The sequence below is a fragment of the Mobula birostris genome, unplaced genomic scaffold (assembly GCF_030028105.1).
Source record: "Mobula birostris isolate sMobBir1 unplaced genomic scaffold, sMobBir1.hap1 scaffold_287, whole genome shotgun sequence".
In the NCBI taxonomy this organism is placed as follows: domain Eukaryota; kingdom Metazoa; phylum Chordata; class Chondrichthyes; order Myliobatiformes; family Myliobatidae; genus Mobula; species Mobula birostris.
Window position 1 is genome coordinate 237,256 of NW_027275927.1, and position 24,482 is coordinate 261,737.

General features: G+C 42.1%; 1 protein-coding gene across 3 annotated transcripts in view; it reads left to right on the top strand.

Moving 5' to 3' along the window:
• Positions 1-24,482, top strand: part of enah (ENAH actin regulator) — a 301,284-nt gene that overhangs the window by 197,374 nt on the left and 79,428 nt on the right. For all 3 annotated transcript variants that reach the window (XM_072250356.1, XM_072250357.1, XM_072250359.1), the window contains exon 4: positions 20,919-21,003. In XM_072250356.1, the coding sequence (XP_072106457.1) occupies positions 20,919-21,003 (85 nt within the window). The remainder of the gene's footprint in view (positions 1-20,918; positions 21,004-24,482) is intronic.

The window sequence follows — 24,482 nt, forward strand, 5'->3', positions numbered from 1 at the left end:
TATGCGATAGATGTCTGTATAGTAGTTGTATATTATACTGTGTATGGTTATGTATATGTATGTGTGTGTTGTATAGACTTGTACAGACATTTTATATGTGTATGTCTAAGTTGAGATGCATTCTATATTGAGTTGGAGTTTATATTTAAACAGGAAGAAGTGTTCTGTATATAACATTTCAGTAATATTTGAGCAATATTGTAAGTGTATTGTTTGATTAAGCATTCTTTGTTTACATAATTCATTATGGGTAATATAAGTAAAAGTACGTAATTAGATGAATAGATGTGCGCCTCACTGAAGTAAAACTAAACATATGCACCCCGGCTTCCCTTGTTTTTCTTTCATTTACAATACATAACACTTGCTAGCTTTGTACTGCTTCTCCTTTGTGAATATTTCTGATGCTTTTGTGAAAAGGAGGCATTCTTGGAAGAGGCCAGCTGCATCGTATACTAAAGGTTAATTGACGTACAGGTTTCCCCCGCCATCCAAAGGTAGAGCGTTCCTATGAAACGGTTCGTAAGCCAGAATGTCGTAAAGCGAAGAAGCAATTACTGTTTAGTTATATGGGGAAAATTTGTGAGCGTTCTCAGACCCAAAAAATAACCTACCATATCATGCCAAATAACACACAAAACCTAAAATAACAGTAACATATAGTAAAAGCAGGAATGATATGATAAGTACACAGCCTATATAAAGTAGTAATACTTTTCTACAATCATTGCCGCACTGTTCTCCGTAGCGAAAACCTCACGCAAGCGCTCTCAGCAGAAACACGGCGCAAGCGCTCTCGGCAGAAACATTCTCTCCAGTAACCTTTAAGCTATGAAGCTGCCAAATCATACCAAATAACACATAAAAATACACAGCCTATATACAGTAGAAATAATGTATGTACAGTGTAGTATCACTTACTGGAATTGGGAAGACAGCGCCGAGCACACTGATGATGGTGTGTTAGGCTAAGTCGTCGGAAGTTGGGGTGGTGCAGTGGTCCCCAACCTCCAGGCCGCCAACCAATACTGATCTGCGCAGAATGCAGCGGTAGCCAGGACACACCCAGCACATCTTTAAGAAAAAAGCCGAAATAAACAAGCTAATTAATTAGGTGCCGCCGGGCACGTAAATGTCGGCCCAGATCAGAAGCGATGCAATCGGCAATTGCTTCTGATCTGGGCCGACAATTACGTGCCGGGGGCACCTAATTAATTAGCTTGCTTATTTCAGCTTTTTTCTTAAAGATGTTCTGGGTGCGTCCTGGCTACCGCTGCATTCTCTGTGGCCCAGGGGTTGGGGTGGTGGGACACTGAGGTGTCATTTCATCGTCGTCTGTTTCCATCAGGGCAGGTAGGTCGTCATCTTCTATGTCTGCCTGCCTCGATGTCGAAGGTCAAGGTTCGTCGTCTGCTGTGGCTGTTGAAAAACGACAGTATGCTTGATTGCTTAGCCTCACGCATTCTTCTATCATCTCATGCAGTTGCTTCATGTTCAGTTCCTGGATGACTTCACTTTTGGTCCGTTCGCTACTGCATTCAGTTTTGATTGTTATCCTTTCCTCTTCCAATTGCATCAGCTCTTCATCTATCAGTTCCTGGTCATGGGGTGCCAAAACCTCTTCAACATCATCTTTGTCAACTTCCGCAAGCCAAACTCACTTTGTCCTTACTTGTTCACCGCAATCGAAACGTTTAATATGTCTAGTTTTTTGCTAAGTGTAACACCCTTACGAGCTCTTTTAGGCTTTTCTGATACCTTGCAAACGGATGCTCAAAATAAATTGTCATAAAGCACAGATGCTCACAGGTACGTGTTTAAGCAATGCTGGCTTGAATGCAGTTCCGGGGGAGGAGCTTGGCTGATCCGGGGAGCGCACTGCCTTTTATCGCGCACTGATTTTTCCGCGTGCTGCCTTTTTTCGTATCAGTGAAAACACCTTCTGTTAGCAAAAATAGATAACTAATGTAGGTTTTTCGTAACAGCGAGGTTTTGTAAAGCGAACGTTTGAAAAGCGGGGGACACCTGTATCTTGTGACAACATATTGTAGATGATCATTATCTTTCAGTGCATTTGGCATTGGTGATTACTTCAGTATGTTATGTGTTCCAAAATATTATTGATTAATAGTGGAAAGTTTGTGTTGGTTTAGTCACCTGTCTAGTAATGCACTATTAAGAGAGGAATATTTTAAAAAGTTTTGCTTGGTAGCTTTATGAATTATGGCACCACCATATTAATATTGTATTGTTTATCTTGGAAAACTGCGGCGAATTGCTTGTTTCTGCAGAGCTTACAGTTGGAAGATCCTAGAAGGGAGTTGAGAATGAAGACAACAGTTTTGAAAATGAACATCTGCATGTTAGCTGAGAACTAGACAACAGGCCTGCGTCCAGTGCTCCCGATGTGGCCTTCTATATATTGGCGAGACCCGACGCAGACTGGGAGATCGTTTTGCTGAACACCTACGCTCTGTCCGCCAGAGAAAGCAGGATCTCCCAGTGGCCACGCATTTTAATTCCACATCCCATTCCCATTCTGATATGTCTGTCCATGGCCTCCTCTACTGTAAAGATGAAGCCACACTCAGGTTGGAGGAACAACACCTTATATTCCAGCTGGGTAGCCTCCAACCTGATGGCATGAACATTGACTTCTCTAACTTCCGCTAATGTCCCACCTCCTCCTTGTACCCCATCTGTTATTTATTTATATACACACATTCATTCTTTCTTTCTTTCTTTCTCTCTCTCTCTCTCTCTCTCTCCCCCCTCTCTCCCCCCCTCTCTCCCCCCTCTCTCCCCCCCTCTCTCCCCCCCTCTCTCCCCCCCTCTCTCCCCCCCTCTCTCCCCCCTCTCTCCCCCCTCTCTCCCCCCTCTCTCCCCCCTCTCTCCCCCCTCTCTCCCCCCCTCTCTCCCCCCTCTCTCCCCCCTCTCTCCCCCCCTCTCCCCCCCCCCTCTCTCCCCCCCTCTCTCCCCCCCTCTCTCCCCCCTCTCTCCCCCCTCTCTCCCCCTCTCTCCCCCCTCTCTCCCCCCCTCTCTCCCCCCCTCTCTCCCCCCCTCTCTCCCCCCCTCTCTCCCCCCCTCTCTCCCCCCCTCTCTCCCCCCTCTCTCCCCCCTCTCTCCCCCTCTCCCTCCCCCCCTCCCCCTCCCCCCCCCTGACTATACCCCTTGCCCATTCTCTGGGTTTTTCCCCTCTCTCCCTTTTCCTTCTCCCTGGGCCTTCTGTCCCATGATCCTCTCATATCCTTTTTGCGAATCACCTGTCCAGCTCTTGGCTCCATCCTTCCCTCTCCTGTCTTCTCCTATCATTTTGGATCTCCTCCTCCCCCTCCTACTTTCAAATCTCTTACCAGCTCTTCCTTCAGTTAGTCCTGACGAAGGGTCTCAGCCCGAAACGTCGACTGTACCTATTTCCAGAGATGCTGCCTGGCCTGCAGCGTTCACCAGCAACTTTGATGTGTGTTGCTTGAATTTCCAGCATCTGCAGAATTCCTCGTGTCAATGGAGTGACCCGTTGGGGCACCCTTTGAGAGAAGGGTAGTGCAGTCTGATGTGACCAGAATGAACATTAAATTTTCCTGAATGCTATTGCTATCTGTTTGATTTGGAAATTAAAGAAGAAAAACTCAGCTTATTAAAGAAGAAAGACGCATAGCAAGACTAATATGTGACCAGAATGAACATTAAGTATCCATGAAGTAAATTTGAAGGAATCAGGCTTGCTGGATCGGGTCTGGAATTAAATGTCCGATGTAATGATGGATTTGGCCTTGAATAATCACAGAAGGATTCCATCGATTCATAGTTGGAATGACTTTGGCACCAAAGGATGTCATTTGGAAGAGGCAATTGTATTGTCTGATGTTCTTCCTGAACTCCTTTGCAATAGGTTCATCATTGCTGTACAAATTGAGGAGTTCATTAGGTGCAAATTGCCTATCCTGACCTTTCCCTTCATACAGCAGAAATGTGCGGTTTCTCCAGTGAATAGGAAGGCACGACAGTGAGGGCATACTCTGGTCATCGAACCAACATCAGCAGAAATGTGACGGCATGCGAGTCATGCATTTTGCCTTGATCTTTCTCTGTCGAGATATTGTCGTCGAAAGCGGCCATTGTCGTCTTCAGCAAGTCTCGCAATAATGACTCTGTGCCGCATATTCTCGAGTTGAACTTTCCTTTTCTCCTCTTCCTTTCCTTCTCTGCCTGTTTTTGTCATTCTGGAGACGCGCAGCCCTTTCATCCTTTGTCTCTTTATCTCTTCTACCATTTGTTCTTTCTCTCTGATCCTGGAGTCATGCGGCCCTGGCCTGATCGGATTCTTGTTCTCTCCTCTGTCTGTGCCTATTGTTGTCATTTTGGAGACGTGCATGCCTGTCCTCCTCTGCCTCCTCTTCTCTCATCTTTTTTGTCCTGACTCTTTGATCCTGGAGTCGTGCAGCCCTGGCCTCATCTGATTGTTCTTCTCTCCCTCTCCTTGCTGCTTCCCGACGATGTTTGGCGTCATCTCTTGACCATAATGTCCCCTTTCTCTTTCCACGCAGCATAATTAGGCTATCCATATATTTTTACCCTAATGCTTGATAGAGGATAGGAAGCAGTAACACCAAAGCCTCCAAGATGCTGTTGTTTCTTGATGATGTGGTTGGTGCTCTCCAAAATGGACGTGATAGCCCTGCCCTTTTGCTGCGGTTGGTGTGGCTCTGTGAGCATTGTGAGGCGTTGCTGAGGCTGGCTGTGTGCATGTGTCGTGGTGTCACGTTGCGGTCTCCATGGAAGGTGGAAGCGGCTCTGTAAGCATCGTGAGGCGTTGCTGAGGCTGGCCGTGTACATGCGTCGGGCTGTGGCGTCCCAATTTCCATGATGGCTGATCAGGTCTTGGGTGAAAGGCAGCCTGTTGATTTTTGGCGAATGAGCAATTTTATATGAATATATAACCCTGAACTTAGCCTGCATTCTGTAAGTTAGCACATTTTAATTTGATTTAGCCAAAAAAAGTGCCGCTGTAATGCACCATTTGTGCTAATTGGAGGTCACAAACAGACAGACAGAGCATGAGAGTTTTAGTAGTATACAGATAAGGTAGCCTTGTCACTTATCATCACTGCCTAAAAGCTGTCCTGAAATGGGTAGGATATGATTTGCAACAATAGAGTAGAATTGAGCAATTTGGTCTTGACATTTATGATCATTTCCTGCAACTCCATTTTCCTGCTTTTCTCCCATATTCTTTCATTTCCTTTTGATCCCAAAATCTGTCCTGAATACATTCAGTGTCTGGGTGTTGTGGACTCCATCAGAGATTGATTGTAATATTTTCTGTATGGGCTCTACATGGTGGTGGCATAATTCACAAAGCTACCAATAAAACTATATGTTCATAACGTAACATAGAACAGTACGGGTCATTCAGGCCACAATGTTGTACCTGCCTAACCTATCTCACCCACATATTCCTCTGTATGTTTTTCATCCGTGTGCCTATCTAATAGTCTCTTAAATGTTCATAGTCATAATTTATTGATCCTGGGGGAAATTGGTTTTCGTTACAGTTGCACCATAAATAATTAAATAGTAATAAAACCATAAATAATTAAATAGTAATATGTAAATTATGCCAGGAAATAAGTCCAGGACCAGCCTATTGGCTCAGGGTGTCTGGCTCTCCAAGGGAGGAGTTGTAAAGTTTGATGGCCACAGGCAGGAATGACTTCCTATGACGCTCTGTGTTGCATCTCGGTGGAATGAGTCTCTGGCTGAATGTACTCCTGTGCCCAACCAGTACATTATGTAGTGGATGGGAGACATTGTCCAAGATGGCATGCAACTTGGACAGCATCCTTGTTGTTGATGTATCTACCTCTGCCAGTACCCCAGCAGTGTAGTCTATACACTTACCACTCTATGTAAAACAAAAAATCTGCCTCTGACATCTCCATACATTCTTCCAATCACTTTAAATGTATGTCCTTTTGTAATAGCCAATGCTACCCTGGGGAAAAATACTGACTGTCCACTCTATCTGTGCCTCTTATCATCTTATACATATAAGTCACCTCTCATCCTCCTTCACTCCAAAAAGAAAAGCCCTAGCTTACTCAACCTTTCCTCATAAGATTTGCTGTCTAATCCAGGCAGCATCCTGGTAAATCTCCTGCACCTTCCACATCCTTAGTGTAATGAGGCAATGATAACTGAACTGAACACAACACGCCACGTGTGGTCTAACCAGAGTTTTATAGAGCTGCAACATTACCTCGTGGCAGTAATACCACTGAGAGATCTATCACCTGACCAGATTCATTGCCTAGTACGAGATCAATTTGGGCTTTTCCTCCAGTTGGCCTGTCCACATATTGTGTTAGGGAGAATGGAGTTGGGAAGAATAATAAATCAGGCATGATCAAATGATGCAGCAGACTTGATGGGCTGAATGATCTAATTCTGCTTCTACATCTTATGGTCTTAAACCTTTTGCTCTAAGGAGATGCAAGTCAAGCTTAAGAAAATTGAAGTCACCCATGACAGCAACCCTGTTATTTTTGGACCTTTCAAGTCTGCCTACCAATCTGCTCCTCAGTATTTTTTGCTGTTGGTGGGGGGGTGGGGTGGTGAACCCACCCCTCTTCCAGTTTCTGATTTTCATGCACACGGACTCAGAAGATGATCCCTCCATTGGGTCCTCCATTTCTGCAGCTGTGATACTATTGGTTTAGCAGATCTATTCTCCTACCTCTTTTACCTCCATCCCGGTCCCTTTTGAAACACGTCGTATCTACCTTCACACCAACTGTTTCATCATCTGACCTATCACTCTGGTTCCCATCCCACTGCCAACTTAGTTTAAACCCTTTCCAACAGCTAGCAAGCCTGCCTGCAAGGATATTGGACCCCCTCGAGTTCAGCTTGTAACAGTCTCTTCGGTACAGGTTATACCTTCCTCGAAAGAGATGCCAGTGACCTGTCCCCTGCATCAGTTCTTCAACCACACATTCATTTGCCAAATCATCCTACTTTTACACTCAGTGGCGGGAGGCACAGGCAGCAATCCAGAGATGTTACTTTATAGCTTCCTTCCTAGATCAATATATTCGCTGTTCATGACTTCATAACTTTTCCTAGGTATATCATTCTACCAATATGTACTACAACTTCTGGCTGCTCACCTTCCCTTTTCAGAAAGTTGTGGACCCAATTTGAGATGTCCCTAACCCTGGGATCTGGGAGGCAGCATACCACCCAGAAATCTTTTTCAAGTCCACAGATTTTACTGTCTATTCCTCTCACTGTTGAATCCCCTATCACAAATCCTCTCTGTTTCTGCCCTCTTCCCTTCTGAGCCACTGAGCCTAACTCAGTACCAGAACTCAGTTGCAGTTTTCCTCTGATAGGTCGTACCACCACCACCACCACCACCACCACCACCACCCCCACCCCAAAGCAATAATCAAAGTGGTATTCTTGTTCATTGAGGGGAACAGCCACAAAGGACTGCATTGTCTGCCTAATCCCTTTCCCTGTCTTGACAGTCACACAGCTACCTGCAGCTCAGGTGTGACTGGCTCCTGTAGCTCCTATCAGTCAACTCCTCATTTTGTTGAATGATTCATAGATCATCCAACTCCAGTTCCTTAACACGGTCTGTTAGGAGCTACAGCCAGATGCACTTCTTGCGGAAATAGTCATTAGCAACACTGAACATCTCCCTGACTTCCCACATTGTGCAAGAGCAATGCCCTGGGATCCATTCTCGCTACTCTACCTATGCAATAATAGAGGAGAAACTTGGAAAACCCTAAACCTAGCAACCACCTCTCTGAAGCCTCTTGAGCCAAAGACTCGCTTCCTTATTCAGTCCCTGTCCACTCACACAATGGCCACTACTCCAATGTTGCTCCGGTTAAATCTAACTTTTATTTTTGCCAAATGACCTAATTAATTTAAAACTGAACATAAAAGTAGTGACAAGCTCTGAGTTTCCTCTCTTAAAAGTGCATTAACCAATTTCCCCCGGGATCAATAAAGTATGACTATGACTATTACTAGAGATGACTAAATCAACAAAAGCTTTAAAGAATTTGCAGGCTTACTAATGAAGACATTTTTCTGTCTCAGTCTAAATTGCCAATTCCTTGATTCTAATTCCTTGTGCAAAGGATTTGCAAAATTATGAAGGGTTTGAAATATTAGCTATTGATTTTTCTCCACGGTGCTGCATAACCTGCTGAGTTCCTCCAGCATTTTGTGTGTGTGGCTTAAATTTTACCTTTTGTTATAAGTCAATAAAAGCATGTTTGTTTTATTGACTTAAGTTTGGCTTATAAAGCAAATGGCCTCTCAAAAAAAAAAGTGCTGCTCAGTCTCTTGTAATTGAAACAGCTCTATTTAGCTTAAAATCCCAAGGGACCCTGCAGGATGGCCTGATGATTGTGCTCACACCGAGGCTTGATGGTTCTGCCTTGTATTGAAGTCATAGATGAAGGACTCATTGACCTCTATTGTGGTCTGGATCAGCAATGCAATGAAGACACTGGTTCAGTTCACAAGTAGAAAAATGACGTAAGCACATTGAATCTAAGTGATTATGTTTCAATAACAGTGGTAAAGGGCAGGGCAGTTTTGATGACTTACAACTGAATGACCTGCACAGCTGTTTCAAACTTGGAAATTTATTTTGGATATTAAAATTTAAAGGCTCAGCTTTGCAGTTAGTATTTTTTAAAACCAGGATATGAAGATATTAACAGGTTAAATTGAATTATTTTATCTGAGTCATTGAAGGTCAGTGTTTGTCATCATCATCCTTCACAATTTTAAAATAAATCAGAACATCCAGAACAAAACTTTAGCTAGTTAGGTTTGACTTTTCTAACAGTTTTTTAGCTGAGAAATTAAATTGGCTTAGAAAAATTAATTGTCTCATATCCTTTGTGGCAGTTGTGATTTGGTTGAAGGCAGTATAGTTTAAATGCAACAGCAGCTCCAGTCACAAGGGTGCTGCAGTATAAAGCAATACAGCATTTGGCTCACTGGGAGCAAATATTAATTATTCAGTAGGAACAGGAAATGCAGAACATTCCAGTAAGGGCCAGGACACTAGAACAGATAAACTTGACCTCTGGTGCTGGAAGCTGTTAAATACATGAATGATACAGCCCCTTACCAATTAAACTGCATCCTCTTACATAGGAACGCATTATTAATGTTATCTTGGTTCCACTAAAAATGAGCGATGATGGTTGAGAGGAAATCTGAAGATGCATTGGGATTTGAGGTGAACGCGATGATTTGCCTACAATCTGGCGACTGGTGTGAACGTGTTCAGAGCTCCGTGTCTCAGGATGCGAGTAATGGTATGTGGCACTACCTGTGCTGCCAGAAGCGAGACCAAGCCTTCACTTTTACATGTAGGTGCCCTTCAGATGTTCTGCATGGAGTGTTTTGAGCAGCTTCATTTATCATTTTCTTTATTTTTTTGGTTTGAGAAGAAAAAAATACTTACTTGTAAATAAGTTATGACAAGATTGCAACTACAAATTCAGCCATAATTTTTATTATTGAAGGAATGATCGAGAGGATATCTGCTCAGTTTTGGAGGTGTCATGTATACTGCAGAATACTTGGATGCCTGAATTTACTGATCCATAAAATGCTCACCCATATGTGCAGATTTGTATAAATTGATGGTCTGGAAGCTGTCGGTAGTATATCAGAGAACTCTTTGAGATTCATTGTGCAGCATTTGATGCCATTAATCTTGTGCATTTACATGGCACTGGCAATTAACAGATGCTTTGGAGTTGTCTGCTTGTTAAGGAAATTGTGCGAATTGCTTTCTGCTTCGTTGTGATTTTCTCAGTACTGAAATCTATATTTAAAATGGGTTGGGATGAATGTTGGATTGTATTTTCTTCAAGGCTCTGAATTGTTTAGTTATGTTGTAGATGTTTCTTTAATCACTGAGTTCAAATAATCACCTGCTTTAAATTTGTCTAAAATAGACTAGGACTGTGATTTTTGTTTGCTGTCTTGTTTAGAAAAAACCTTGCAAATATTGCATAAGTGGATTCACTTTAGAATTTGGTTCTTTTCTGAACTCTTATCACCTATTAGTCCTTTGTACTGCTCAACAATCAAAGCACTGTCATTGCAGATCCTTCCTAGTTCTTGAATGCCTGATTTATGTACAGCATATGTATATAAGAATGAACATTTGGGAGAATGGCAGGATGGATTTGTGAGCTGCTGAGGGGTTGCAAGCATAGTCAGCTGTGTGTGGAATTTAGTCCTTGTCCACTTTTACAACTTGACAACTTCTGGGCTGTGAACATAGGATCGGAAGAGGGAGAAAGAATCCTTATGGGTCGAGTTAAGAAATGGCAAGGATAAAAAGACACTAATAGCAGTTATATACACGCCTCCAAACAGCAGCCAGGATGTAGACTACAAGTTACAGCTGGAAATAGAAAAAGCGTGTCAGAATGAAAATGTCAAGGTAATTATGGGGGATTTTAATATGAAAGTGGATTAGGAAAGTCAGAAAGATACTGGATCTCAGGAGAGGGAGTTTGTAGAATGCCTACGGGATGGCTTTTTGGAGCAGCTTGTCCAGAAGCCCACCAGGGGATCGGCTGTTTTGGATTGGGTGCTGTGTAACGAACCTGAGGCGATTAGGGAGCTGGAGGTAATGGAACCCCTTGGAAGTAGTGACCATAATATGAAAAAGAGAAGCTAGTATCAGGTGTATCGATATTTCAGTGTAACAAAGGAAATTACAGTGGTATGAGAGAGGAACTGGCCCAAGTCGATTGGAAAAGTAAGCTAGATGGAGGGACAGTAGAGCAGAATTGGATGAAATTCCTACAAGAAATAAGGAAAGTGCAGGAAAAATATATTCCAAGAAAAAAGAAAATCATGAGTGGAAAAATGGCACAAATGTGGCTAACGAGAGAGGTTAAGGCTAAAATAAAAGCAAAAGAGACAGCGTACAAGGAAGCAAAAATTAGTGGGAAAACTGAGGACTGGACAACTTTTAAAAACTTACAGAAGGAAGCTAAGAAAGTCATTAAGAAAGAAAAGATGAATTATGAAAAGAAGTTGACAACATAAAAAAGGATATTAAGAGTTTTTAAAAAATATATGAACAGTAAAAGAGTGACATGGGTAGATATAGAACCCATTGAAAATGATGCTGAAGAAATTATAATGGGTAACAAAGAGATAGCAGAAGAACTAAATGAGTATTTTGCATCAGTCTTCACAGTGGAAGACATTAGCAACATACCTGATAGCCAGAGGTCTCAGGGAATAGAATTAGGTACAGTCAAGATTACCAGAGAGAAAGTGCTTGGGAAGCTAAATGGACTAAGAATAGATAATTCTCCCGGATCGGATGAGGTGCACCCACAGGTTCTGAAGGAGGTGGCTTTGGAGATTGTGGAGGCATTGGAAATGATCTTCCAGGAATCAATAGACTCTGGCATGGTCCGGAGGACTGAAAGGTTGCAAATGTAGTTCTGCTGTTTAAGAAAGGAGGGAGGCAGCAAAAAGAAAATTACAAACCTATTAATCTGGCATCGGTAGTTGGAAAGTTATTGGAGTCGATCCTCAAGGACGAGGTTATGAAATACCTCGAGGTGCATGACAAGATAGGCCCAAGCCAGCATGGTTTCATGAAGGGAAGATCCTGCCTCACCAACCTATTGGAATTTTTTGAGGTAATCTCAAATAAGGTTGTTAAGGGAGAGGCTGTGGATGTTCTGTATTTGGATTTTCAAAAGGCCTTCGATAAGATGCCGCATAAGAGGCTGCTTTGAGAGCCCATGGAATTACAGGAAAGATATTGGAATGGGTGGAGCATTGGCTAATAGACAGAAAGCAAAGGGTGGGAATAAAGGGATCCTATTCTGATTGGTTGCCGGTTGCTAGTGGTGTTCCGCAGGGGTTGGTGTTGGGGCCGCTTCTTCTTTCAATGTATATTGATGATCTAGATTGTGGATTGAATGATTTTGTGGCTAAGTTTGCGGATGACACCAAGATAGGTGGAGGAGCAGGAAGTGTTGCAGAGAGACTTGGTCAGTTTAGGAGAGTGGGCAAAGAAATGGCAGATGAGATACAATGTTGAGAAATGTACGGTTGTACATTTTGGAAGAAGAAATAATCAGGCAGATTATTATTTAGATGGGGAGAAAATTCAAAAATCAGAAGTGCAAAGGGTCTTGGGGGTCCTCATGCAGGATACCCTACAGGTTAACCACCAGGTTGTATTGGCAGTAAGGAAAGCAAATGCTATGTTGGCATTCATTTCAGGAGGAATAGTGTATAAGAGTAAGGAGGTGTTGATGAGGCTCTGCGGGGCACTGGTGTGACCTCATTTGGAATATTGTGTGCAGTTTTGGGCCCCCTATCTTAGAAGGGATGTACTGATGTTGGAGAGAGTTCAGAGAAGATTTACAAGGATGATTCCTGGAATGCAGGGGCTAACATATGAGGAGCGTTTGTCAGCTCTTGGACTGTATTCATTAGAGTATAGAAGAATGAGAGGGGATCTCATAGAAACATTTCGAATATTGAAAGGGTTGGACAGAGCAGATGTGGAAAGGCTGTTTCCCTTGGTGGGTGAGTCCAGGACAGAAGGCCACAGTCTTAGAATTAGAGGGTACCCATTTAAAACATAGATGAGGAGAATTTTTTTTAGCCAGAGGGTCGTGGATTTATGGAATTCGTTGCCACATACAGCTGTGGAGGCCCAATCATTGAGGGTGTTTAAGGAGGAGGTTCAAAGATTCAAAAAACTTTATTGTCATTCTAACCGTACATCAACTCTGCAGGGCAGAATGAGACAGTGTTTCCCAGGAGCAGTGCAATCATAACATAACAAACGCAACACTAAATAATAAACATAACAATAAATAGTAAAAACACAACAGCCACATGCCAGTTAAAATCAAGTTATAAGTGTCCAGTGCAAGTTAAAAGTGTCCAAAGCAGAGTCAGGTAGAGCAGCTATTTAACAGTCTGACTGCCTGTGGGAGGAAGCTGTTTAGTAGCCTTGTGGTTTTAGTTTTGATGGTCCTGTAACGTTTGCCTGATGGCAGAAGAACAAACAGTTCATAGAGAGGGTGTGAGGGGTCTTTAATGATGTACCGTGTCTTCTGGAGGCATTGACTCCGAAAGGGGTCTTGGACAGAAGGTCGGGAGACCCCAATAACCTTCTCTGCTCCCCTAACCACCCTCTGCAAGGCTTTTTTGTCGACAGCACTGCAGCTGGAGTACCAGGTTGTGATGCAAAAGGTCAGCACACTCTCAACCACGCCTCTGTAGAATGTAGTTAAGATGTTAGTGGGGAGCGATGCTTGTTTAAGCTTCCTCAGAAAGTCCAATCTCTGCTGGTATCTAATTAAAGTATCTAATTAGTCAGGTTATCAAGAGATATGGGGGAAAAGCCGGAAATTGGAACTTGATGGGAGAATAGTTTAGTTCATGGTGGAGTGGTGGAACAGACTCAATGGGCCGAATGGCCTACTTCTCCTTTGCCTTCTGATCTTGTGAGCTATTCACAAGAATGGAACCCAGTTGTAACTTCAGGAGGACCTGCCTTTGTGCTAAAGTGGTTTGGGCAGCCAGTTCCTGGTTCTCAGCTTTTTATAATGGGCTGTTATGGGTTGTTTATGGAAGGTTTCTGAGTTACTATTTTAATAGTGCTTCCTTCCTGCACCTGGAACTATGGGGCAATCGCATCATTCCCATTGCTATATAACTTATAAGACCATAGACCATAAGACAAAGGAGCAGAAGTCGGCCAATCGGCCCATCGAGTCTGCTCCGCCATTTTATCATGAGCTGATCCATTCTCCCATTTAGTCCCACTCCCCCGCCTTAACCTTTGATGCCCTGGCTACTCAGATACCTATCAATCTCTGCCTTATATACACCCAATGACTTGGCCTCCACTGCTGCCCGTGGCAACAAATTCCATAGATTCACCACCCTCTGACTAAGTGGACAGAACCCAAAAGGAATCAGACAATTTTTTGCATTGATCAGTAGTGACTCTGATATTTGCAACTGCAGCGGTTTTAGAAGCATGGTTGTTAAATTATAGAGCAAGCACCCATGGTCCTGACCTATTGCCATGGAGAGTAGATTGTGACCAGGAAGTTTCCAGGTTGTCACTTTAAAAAAAACCTATTTCCAGCCCGATAATCTGTAATGGAAGAAAGGAAATCTGTTACACAGAAACATAGAACATAGAAAATAGGTGCAGGAGTAGGCCATTCGGCCCTTCGAGCCTGCACCGCCATTTATTATGATCATGGCTGATCATCCAACTCAGAACCCCGCCCCAGCCTTCCCTCCATACCCCCTGACCCCCGTAGCCACAAGGGCCATATCTAACTCCCTCTTAAATATAGCCAATGAACTGGCCTCAACTGTTTCCTGTGGCAGAGAATTCCACAGATTCACCACTCTCTGTGTGAAGAAGTTTTTCCTAATCTCGGTCCTAAAAGGCTTCCCCTCTATCCTCAAACTGTGGCCCCTCGTTCTGGATTTCCCCAACATCGGGAACAATCTTCCTGCATCCAGCCTGTCCAATCCCTTTAGGATCTTATACGTTTCAATCAGATCCCCCCTCAATCTTCTAAATTCCAACGAGTACAAGCCCAGTTCATCCAGTCTTTCTTCATATGAAAGTCCTGCCATCCCAGGAATCAATCTGGTGAACCTTCTTTGTACTCCCTCTATGGCAAGGTTGTCCGTGCCTTGTCCGGGTGTTAAATATGCCTCCATACTCACCAATATAATTAATAAATAAAAACAAAGCTGAAAATATTTAATGGATCAGAGAACATTTCTGAAGAGTTGAAGTTGGGTTGATGATCATTCATCATCGGTGTTAATTGGACTCAGATGCCAGCCTCATCACCAGTGTCCACTTTGTATAAGGAAATAAAGATCCTCTATCAGCATGCGATGGGATACAGGGACGAAACTACTGTTTGGGTTAAAAATAGAGGTCACTCAGTAGGAGAGGGAACAGAGATTTTGCATTCTGGTGCAATGGATCTTAGCTGTTCTCTTTCTAATTGTGTTTGAGAGGACATTTCATTCCTTGTGAAGTTGTCAGAAGTTGCCATGCAGTGATTGTGTGACTTGATGCTTTTTGATCCTTTACCCAGGATCGATAATTTCCATAAAGCAGTGAAATAGTATAGCCCTGAAACATTTCACTGTGTTTCTCCAAAGGTTGTTTGAATATCTTCAGCATTTTCTGTAAATCAAATACAGTAGATTCCAGTTAATTGGACCATTGGTTAATTGGGGCAGCTGCATATTTAGGACTGTGCTTAAAGAACAAAGCAAATTGAGGAAATAGCCATGAGTTCCCTTCGTTTATTTGGGACATTGTGCTGCTTAATGGGACAAGGACATTTGCCGAACATTTTCTAACTAGCGTTAGTCGCGTGCATGTTGTGTGGCTGTTAAACACTGCACCATGCTTAACGTGAACAGTTTTTAAATAGCGTCACTTGCGTGTGTGTTCAAAAAGGAGTGAGTTTTGTCACTGATAGTTGATGAGTAATAAACAGTGAGACAATTCAGAACTGTTTTGCTCAGTGGGGTTTCAAGTATTCAGGTTTGGAGATGCCAGAAATGGCCAGGAGTGACAATGAAGTGATTTCAATACTTCATCAAGTTGGGAAATATGAAGAATTTGAAGGTATGGACAATCATCTTGAATGCTGCAATCAAAATGAAGATTTGGGCAATGCCATCATCAAAAGCACTGTGTAAAGGCAATCCACTATCTGCGCTGATTTGTTCATTTACATAGAAACATAGAAAACCTACAGCACAATACAGGTCCTTTGGCCCACAAAGCTGTGCTGAACATGTCCCTACCTTAGAACTACCTAGGCTTTACCCATAGCCCTCTATTTCTCTAAGCTCCATGTAGCCATCCAGGAGTCTCTAAAAAGACCCTATCGTTTCCGCCGCCGCCGAGAGCCCATGCCACGCACTCACCACTCTCTGCATAAAAAACTTACCCCTGACATCTCCTCTGTACCTACTTCTAAGCACCTTAAAACTGTGCCCTCTCGTGCTACCCATTTCAGCCCTGGGGAAAAGCCTCTGACTATCCACACGATCGATGCCTCTCATTATCTTGTTACAGTCAATTAAAAGAACATGGCAGATGAACTCCTTCATTGATAACTATTAGAAACAAATACACAGTTTTAGAGTCCTGTAGTAGTTTTGGTAGTGTTCTAATTTATTCATTATTTTGTTTAAATATATAATTTGTTACTCAGTTAAAGGATAGCTTGTCTTTTCTTTAATGCCTATTTCCATGAAACTTTGGCTAATTGGGGCAGCTGCTTAATTGAGCCAAAATGTACCAATCCCAAAGTGTCCCAACTAACTAGATTCCTCTGCCTATGACTACAGAGAAGGATCATTTAAAATTGTCTGCATTTTTTGTTTCATAGTTATACATCTGAAGCAGAGGCTCTGCTGTTTCCCCTCCCTATGATGCAGAGGTTAGTTGTGGAGCTTTTCATGTTTATTTTAATTTTCACATGATGAAATTTTTTCTGAGGCCATTGGCACGGTGATATCACACATTTGTTAACTAATTTCCCTGTATTTGGCCAATAGGAAAGTGATCGCAGATCAGTCACTTGTCCCTCAGCAATATTTCTTTATCAGTAACCATTAGCTGCTTGGGTTCAACAAATAGCCTCCATTATTGGTGTGAATGTGGCTTTTAAAGCTGAGGGGCTGACAATTGCTAATTTGTCAAAACAAATAAGAGTAAGTACAGGCAACCACTGTGTTACAGCGGTAGGAAGGTTGGTCACAATCCTTGAAACCTCATGATTTGCCATAATTATTGTAAGTTATAAATGTCTGCTGGTCCGAATATAAAAGGCAAGTCTTAATTCAAAGTGTTGACCGTTCAATTCCCTGACGCCAAGGAGCTTACATTTTCATTTTTTGTAATGAGTGTTCCTGGTAAAGCCAGTATTTATTGCCCATCTCTAATTTCCCTTGGGACTTTGCTGGTGCTTCCCTTCCTTGAACTTCTGCAGAAATATAGCAGGTTACAAATGATGACCTGCTGGGCTCTTTCAGAAGGCATTGCTCTGATGCTGGAGTGACATTTAGGGCTATGTGGCAAGGGTGGCAAATTTTGTTGTCCAGGTTGACTTTAGTAAGCCACGTGTATTTGTACAGCAATCTAGTAATTTTGCATTCACCATTCAAAAGGTTAGTGCATTTATTTAAATTCCAGATTATTTAATAAAGTGAATTTAAAAATCAAGGTTGCCATGTAGCATTTGACTCTCTGTGATCCAGTTATTTATCAAAGTCATCTTGATCACTGGTCCACTTATTTAACCATTGTATCACTTATGTTCTGGTGCATCTGGCATTCTATGGTGGTTATCTTTGAATTAGGGGAAGAATTTTTAGTACTTGATTTTACCAAATATATTAAACCTGAAGTCAGGCTGAATCTTTTGGGATTCAACTTGGGTAGGGACACAAGAACATAAGAAATAGGAGCAGGAGTAGGCCATTGGTCCCAAAGAGCCTGCTCTGCCATTCAATAAGATCATGGCTGATCTGGCCGTGGACTTGTCTCCACCTGTTTGCCTTTTCCCCATAACCCCTAATTCCCGTACTACGCAAAAATCTATCCAACCTTGACTTAAGTATATTTACTGAGGTAGCCTCCACTGCTTCATTGGGCAGAGAATTCCACAGATTCACCACTCTCTGGGAAAAGCAGTTCCTCCTCATCTGTCCTAAATCTACTCCCCTGAATCTTGATGCTATGTCCCCTAGTTCTAGTCTCATCTACCAGTGGAAACAACTTTCTTGCCTCTATCTATCCCTTTCATAATTTTATGTGTTTCTATATTATCTCCTCTCATTCGTCTACCAAATTGACTAATCAAGGGGTAACAGGATGAAATGAGACAAGGCCACTACTTCGATAGTCCCTATACAAGATCTGGTTGATGCCAGTAAGCTGTACCCGTCAATAGAGAGATCTGTGACTTCAAATGACACAGAAGAGAAGTTATTGATGCAATGAAGAAGAATGGATAGCATATCAAATGACAATCAGCACCAACTGGCAGTTATTGCCCTGCACTTCCATAGTGTTGAATGTTTAGCATCCATGTCTTCTGTTACTGAAGATATATTTCTTTTCTCCCAGACACTGTAGGCACACAACTTGTTAAAAGGCACAGTATTTACAAATGCTGTAAAACCAAGGTAATTAGAGCCATTATAATGCCTATCATACAGTTACACATTCTACACAAGAATTTCAAATGTAAACTTAAAATTCTGGTTTAATAATTACCATATAGTCACCATATCACATTCCCATGCAATCAATTACAGTGCTTTTTCCTGTTAATTATTAGTTTAAGTTGCAGTATAGGCAACCCTGTGTTATATGGGGGTGCTGCAGTTGTAAAAAATGGGCCATATTGTGATTGTAATAATGTGAAGCTGCGTCATCAGTAAAAGATAAATTTTGTGTTGATTTATTTAATTTCTTCACTATATAAAATTTGCTAGAGTAGATTTTGTTCCATATCTCAAATTTTGAGGTAATATTTAGGAAATCTGTAAGGGCAAATGGCTGTAATGTGGAGGTTGCCTTTCAGGAAAATCAATAATTATTTGGTAAGACACACCACTGAATTGTTTCTGTTACTTGCAAGATTATAAGAAAAGAGCATCTATTTCAGCTTTTCTGCTGTATATAAGAATTAGTTACTTTTGAAAAGAGATGGATTGCTCCTATTGATAATGTACATGATCCTTTGCAGTTTAGCAGTGCTTTGTTAGCTTTTACCACAGGAACAGCTAGCAGATATATTTTCTTTTGCTTGTAATGTTATCAGCAGCACTGTAAGTTCAGAGCAGGGGGAAATGTGTAGTTACACAGATTTTTCCCACCCCTCCCCCAGTCATTAAACCATCAGTACTCCAGCAGTGTGGTATTCCTCTTCAATTCTGGTTTTGGGTTTTCTTGGTGCTTTTTTTTTCATAATATGAGTGGGATGAAAATCTGCCCTCTGCACCTGTACTGTCTGACTAACAAGACCGCGAGGGCAGAGTGACAGTCTGCCCTTCCTTTCTAGAAAAGCTGCCAAGCTTTACAATCTGTCATACCAAGAACTCTGTCGATAGTTGATGAAACACTGGAAACACAAACAATAGATTGCTGGCTTGTGGCCCTTGATTGGGGAGTCCATTTGGCTTATGCAGGAATCTAAATGCTCCTCCTCTTCCCCAGGAACTATTTAAGTAAGAACTCATGTTTTCTGCTGCATAGTACACAAGGTATTGGCGAGGCCACACTTGGAATTTTGTGTGTAGTTCTAGTTGCCCAGCTATAGGATGGATGTCACTAAACTGGAAAGTTCAGGAAGAATTCATGAGGATGTTATTGGGACTGGAGCGCTCAAGTTATAAGGAAAGGCTAGATAGGTTCGGACATTTTTTTTCCCTGAAGAGTAGAAGGTTGAAGGGCAACCTTCAGCATCTGCAGATTTTTGCTTGTTTGTGAATGGAACCCACACTGATTTGGAGTGCAGCTGTTATGTCACTGTGCAGAGACTGTTGAGGACTCTGATGACAACTTTCCCTAAGGCAAATGGTAAATGCAGCAAGAAGGAAAGACCTGATATCTTTCAGTTAAGAACCAGTGAGTAATAGATTTTAAATTGGTGCAAGGGTAAGAGGAAAGCTGAGGTTTAACCTGGTAAGTGGTAGGGGGTCTGCTGAGAGAGAGTGAAGGTAGAAACGCTGATGAAGAAGTATTTCTGTGTACTATGCATTTCAACATGGATCTAGGATTGGAAGGTGACACATGAAGGAAAGGCCAAATGGTTCTTTTGCATTATTAAATTTTTGATGATCCTGTGATCATGGAGAGTGGAGATCAGTTATTTAGTTATGATTTAGAAAAGGTTCTCTGTGATGACTTTTCATAGTGGCATGATCATTGAATGTTATGTGTGATTAATGTATTCAATGCAATTACATTACACAGAAAATTCTGATATCTGACACATGAAACTTCTGTAGACCAACAAATTTTCCCAACAATTGACTATTATTAGATGATGTGCAGTTTTGAAGAAATGGGGCCTTTGTGAGTGAGACTTGCACACAATAGTGGATCAGATCAAGTTGGTAGGGAGCTTGAGACCAAGTGAGTCAGTAGATTGTGCAACTACAGTTGTTGGGCATGACTGCCCAGAGTGCCAATCATTCAGCATTGAAGGGCTAGTGTATCCATGCCTGCTGTCAATTGCCTCTCTACACTAATCCCATTTGCCAGTGCTTGGTCCTGAGCCTTCTCTGCTAAGATGCTTCAAGTACTGAATCAACTATTTGGGTGTTGTAAGAGTACCTGTCTCCCAACCGTCTCAGGAGGTTTGTTTCAGACTTCAACCATACTTCATGAAAAGTTCTTTCCGACGATTTCTCTCGATCTTTGCCCTCCAATGATAACAGCTCTGCTGGGGAAAAAAGACTCACTGTCTTATCTCATAAGTGCCTCCCTACCCCCATCCCCCATGATTTTGTATCCTGGATACCAACAAGAATGTTTTTAGTTTAGAGCTTGTGGTTGCTTTAAAATTTATTTTAAAAATTAAAAAATGAATGAACATAGAATGTGGGCTTAGACATTAAGTACAAAGACCAAGTAGATGTGTTTTTCATTTGTTTGGAGGGAGAGTGGGTAACTTTAACTGTGTACTGACTCACAAGAGGAAAAAGTGGTCTTATTAACCACTATACGTGGTATTCTGGAACTATATTTTGCAAGAAGGTAGCTTTCTCAAATAATTTTTCTTGAACTTGATTTTCAGGTCCGACATTGTCACGTCAGAACTCTCAGCTGTTTCCGCAAGTGCAGAATGGTCCATGTCAGGAGGATTTGGAGATACAGAGACGGTAATGATTCATGTGTTTTCCCAGTGAAAGCAAATGCTGATTCATTGAAAGGTGTCTATTTGACGAGTGGAGTGGATGGGAGTGATGTATAACTTTTTTAACCTGGAAAGGTTGTACTTTGCATTCCCCAATATTCTAGCATGTTCGAAACTTTAGTGCAGAATTGGAAGATTTTCTAGTCTTGAGCTTCTAGTTGCAAGGTATTTCAGATTTCCTCCCCATTCCTATGCTGTCCAGTGTGCTCTTCTCCACCTCCAGTGGTAGAGTGAGGCCAGACATAAAGTAGGTGAGCAGCACCTCATAGTCTAAAACCTGAACTTTGAATTCTCCATTTTCTGGCAATCCACACCCCTGTTTGTTTCTCTCTCCTCCTGATCTACCCAGATCCTCTTACAATCTTCCTTCTTTCCAACACCCTTCCTGATCCCTGTTTCTGTCCTCCCCCACCTAGGTCTACTTGCCTATCACACATACTACCTAATTGTTTCCCTGTCCCCTTTCCTCCACCCACTGTTCCCTTATGTCCAACATTTTTTCTTTACCTACTTCCACTTGTCACTATATTATTATATAGTCCCTTGCCTCCACTATCACCTCTCAGTCTCTACTGCTGTCTCCCCCCCCCCCTTCCCACCTAGATCTACCTTGCCTACCAACCCCTCCTCATCTGGATCCACCTGTCACTTGCCAGCTCTTGCCTTATCACTCCCTCTCAGCTCTTTATACTGGATATCTCCCCTTTACCCTCTCAGGCATGATGACAGTCTAGACATGAAATATTCACCACCTCTTCACCTTGTCCCGCTGCGTTCCTCCAGTAGTCTGTCTTATTTTTGCTCCAGATATCAGCATCTGCAGTCTCTTTATTTTATTACTATTCTAAAATACTTATGAGTAATATTTTTAAAAGCAGTTACGCAATAATGTTTCAGTAAGCTTGGTAAAACATATAGAGAGCACTGGAAATAAAACCAGTTAAGTTTCAAGGGAAGGTGCCCAATAGAACTACTTCAGCATGAGCACAAGAATGGTGGTCCCTGCAAGTGGAAATGACAAGCATCATCTGGACAGTCAGATACCGTGATATTGGGCTTTATAAGTAGTCACATTGGGGGACTGAGGGATTTTAATAGCTCTGACCTCTTTAGTGTTCAAGTCCCTGTAATAATGTAGTACTCATTTTCTAGAACATTACTTTGTAACCTACAGGAAAGCAGCTTGGATTTAGTGATGTGTATATCTCAGAATTATTTATCATATTGACAGAAAGAAAAAAGTGTCAATATTGGTTTTAATAATGGATAAGGCAAAGTAAAGAATTGAAGGAAGTAATTCAATATAGCATACCAGTTAGAAATTATGTAATGCCTTATTCAGGCCCCAACCCTGAAAACAGTTTTGGTTTTGGTGATTGAACACCAGGCAATAAGTACTTTTTAAAAAAAAGATTCAGGATGAGATTTAGAGGTACTTGGAGGCACGTAATAAAATGGGCCAAAGTCAGCATGGATTCTTTGAGGAAGTAACAGGATAGACAGCAGAGTCAGTGGATATTGTTTACTTGGATTTTCAGAAGGCCCTTGACAAGGTGTTGCACATGAGGCTGCTTAACAAGGAAAGGTATTAACATATTCTGCAGATGCTGGAAGTTCAAGCAACGCACATCAAAGTTGCTGGTGAACGCAGCAGGCCAGGCAGCATCTCTAGGAAGAGGTACAGTTGACGTTTCAGGCCGAGACCCTTCGTCAGGACTGAAATAATTGGTTGACTGGCAGGAGGCCTGTTCTGGTTGGCTACTGGTGACAAGTAGTGTTCCACAAGGGTTGCAATTGGAGCCACTTCTTTTCATGTTTTTTGTCAACAATTTGGATGATGGAATTGATGGCCCTTTATCCAAGAAAAGATGTGCTGGCATTAGAGAGTCTCCAGAGAAGGCTCACAAGAATGATTCTGGGAATGAAAGAGTAAATGTACAAGGAATGTTTGATAACTCTGGGCCTACACTTGCTAGAGTTTAGAAGAATGGTGGAGGGGTATCTCACTGAAATCTATTGAATATTGTAAAACCTTGATAGAATAGATGTTTCCGAAATTGAGGGAATCCAGGACCAGAGAGCACAGCCTCAGAACAGAGAGATGTCCATTTAGAACAAAGATGAGGAAGAATTTCTTAGCCAGAGGGTAGTGAATCTGTGGAATTCATTGCCATTGACAGCTGTGGAGGCCAGGTCACTGAGGATATTTAAAGCGGAAGTTGATGAGTTCTTGATTAGTCAAAGGTTGCAGGGAGAAGGCAGAAAAATGGGGCTGTGAGGGATAATATATCAACCATGATGGAATGGCGAAGCAAACTTGATGCTCCTATGTCTTGTGGCCTTGTGCTCTGTCATAGTGCAGAAATGTGTCCTTTGGCATCAATTGCTGCTACATCCTTCCTGTAGTGCAGCGACTAAAACTGTACATAGTTCTCCAAGATCGATGTTCTGTTCAGATGCACCATGATATTCCTTCTCTCATACTCAATGCCTTGACCTATGAAGGCAAACACATTAAAAGCTACCTTCACTGTTGCATCCACCTGTCACCTTCTTTAGAGAGCTGTAGAATTGGATCCTAAATCAGTATACATCAACACTCCTGAAGTCCTTGCCATTTACTGTAGATGTCCTCATTGTACTTGCTTTCTCAAAAATATATTACTTCATCATATGGATTAAATTCTGTCTGTTGCCATCTGCCAAACTCACCAACTGATTTATTTTCCTTATTGAGGTTCCGCTGTTGTCATGGTGAATGAAGGGAAAGCTTCCCAACTGCATAAGTGTGTGTTCACTTGAGTTTATTTGGTTTAGAATGATTAAAATGCTGAAAATCTACATTAATAGAAACATCATAAGACGCATTTTGGAGTACCAAAACATTTACAGTGCACATACCTGCAATTATTTGTCAAAGAAAAAAAACTATATAGAACGTGGAGCTTTAGTTGGCATGTCCATAAAACATAGGAGCAGAATTAGGCCATTCAGCCCATCGAGTCTGCTCCACCATTCCATCATGGCTGATCCTGGATCCCACTCAACTCTATACACCAGCCCTCTTGCCATAATCTTTCATGCCCTGACCAATCAGGAAACTATCAATTTTCACTTTAACTATACAGGTGTCCCCCACTTTTCAAACGTTCGCTTTACGAAACCTCACTGTTATGAAAGACCTACATTAGTACCCTGTTTTCGTTTTCAGAAGGTGTTTTCACTGTTACAAAAAAAAGCAGCGCGCGATAAAAAAATCAGCGCTTGAAAAAATCGGCACGCAATAAAAGGCAGCGCGCCGTGCGCCCTGAGCAGCCACTCTCCCCCAGATTCGGAACGGCATTCTCGCCGGCATTGCTTAAACACGTGCCTGTGAGCAGCCGTTTGCAAGATGAGTTCTATAGTATTGGAAAAGCCTGAAAAAGCTCGAAAGGGTGTTGCACT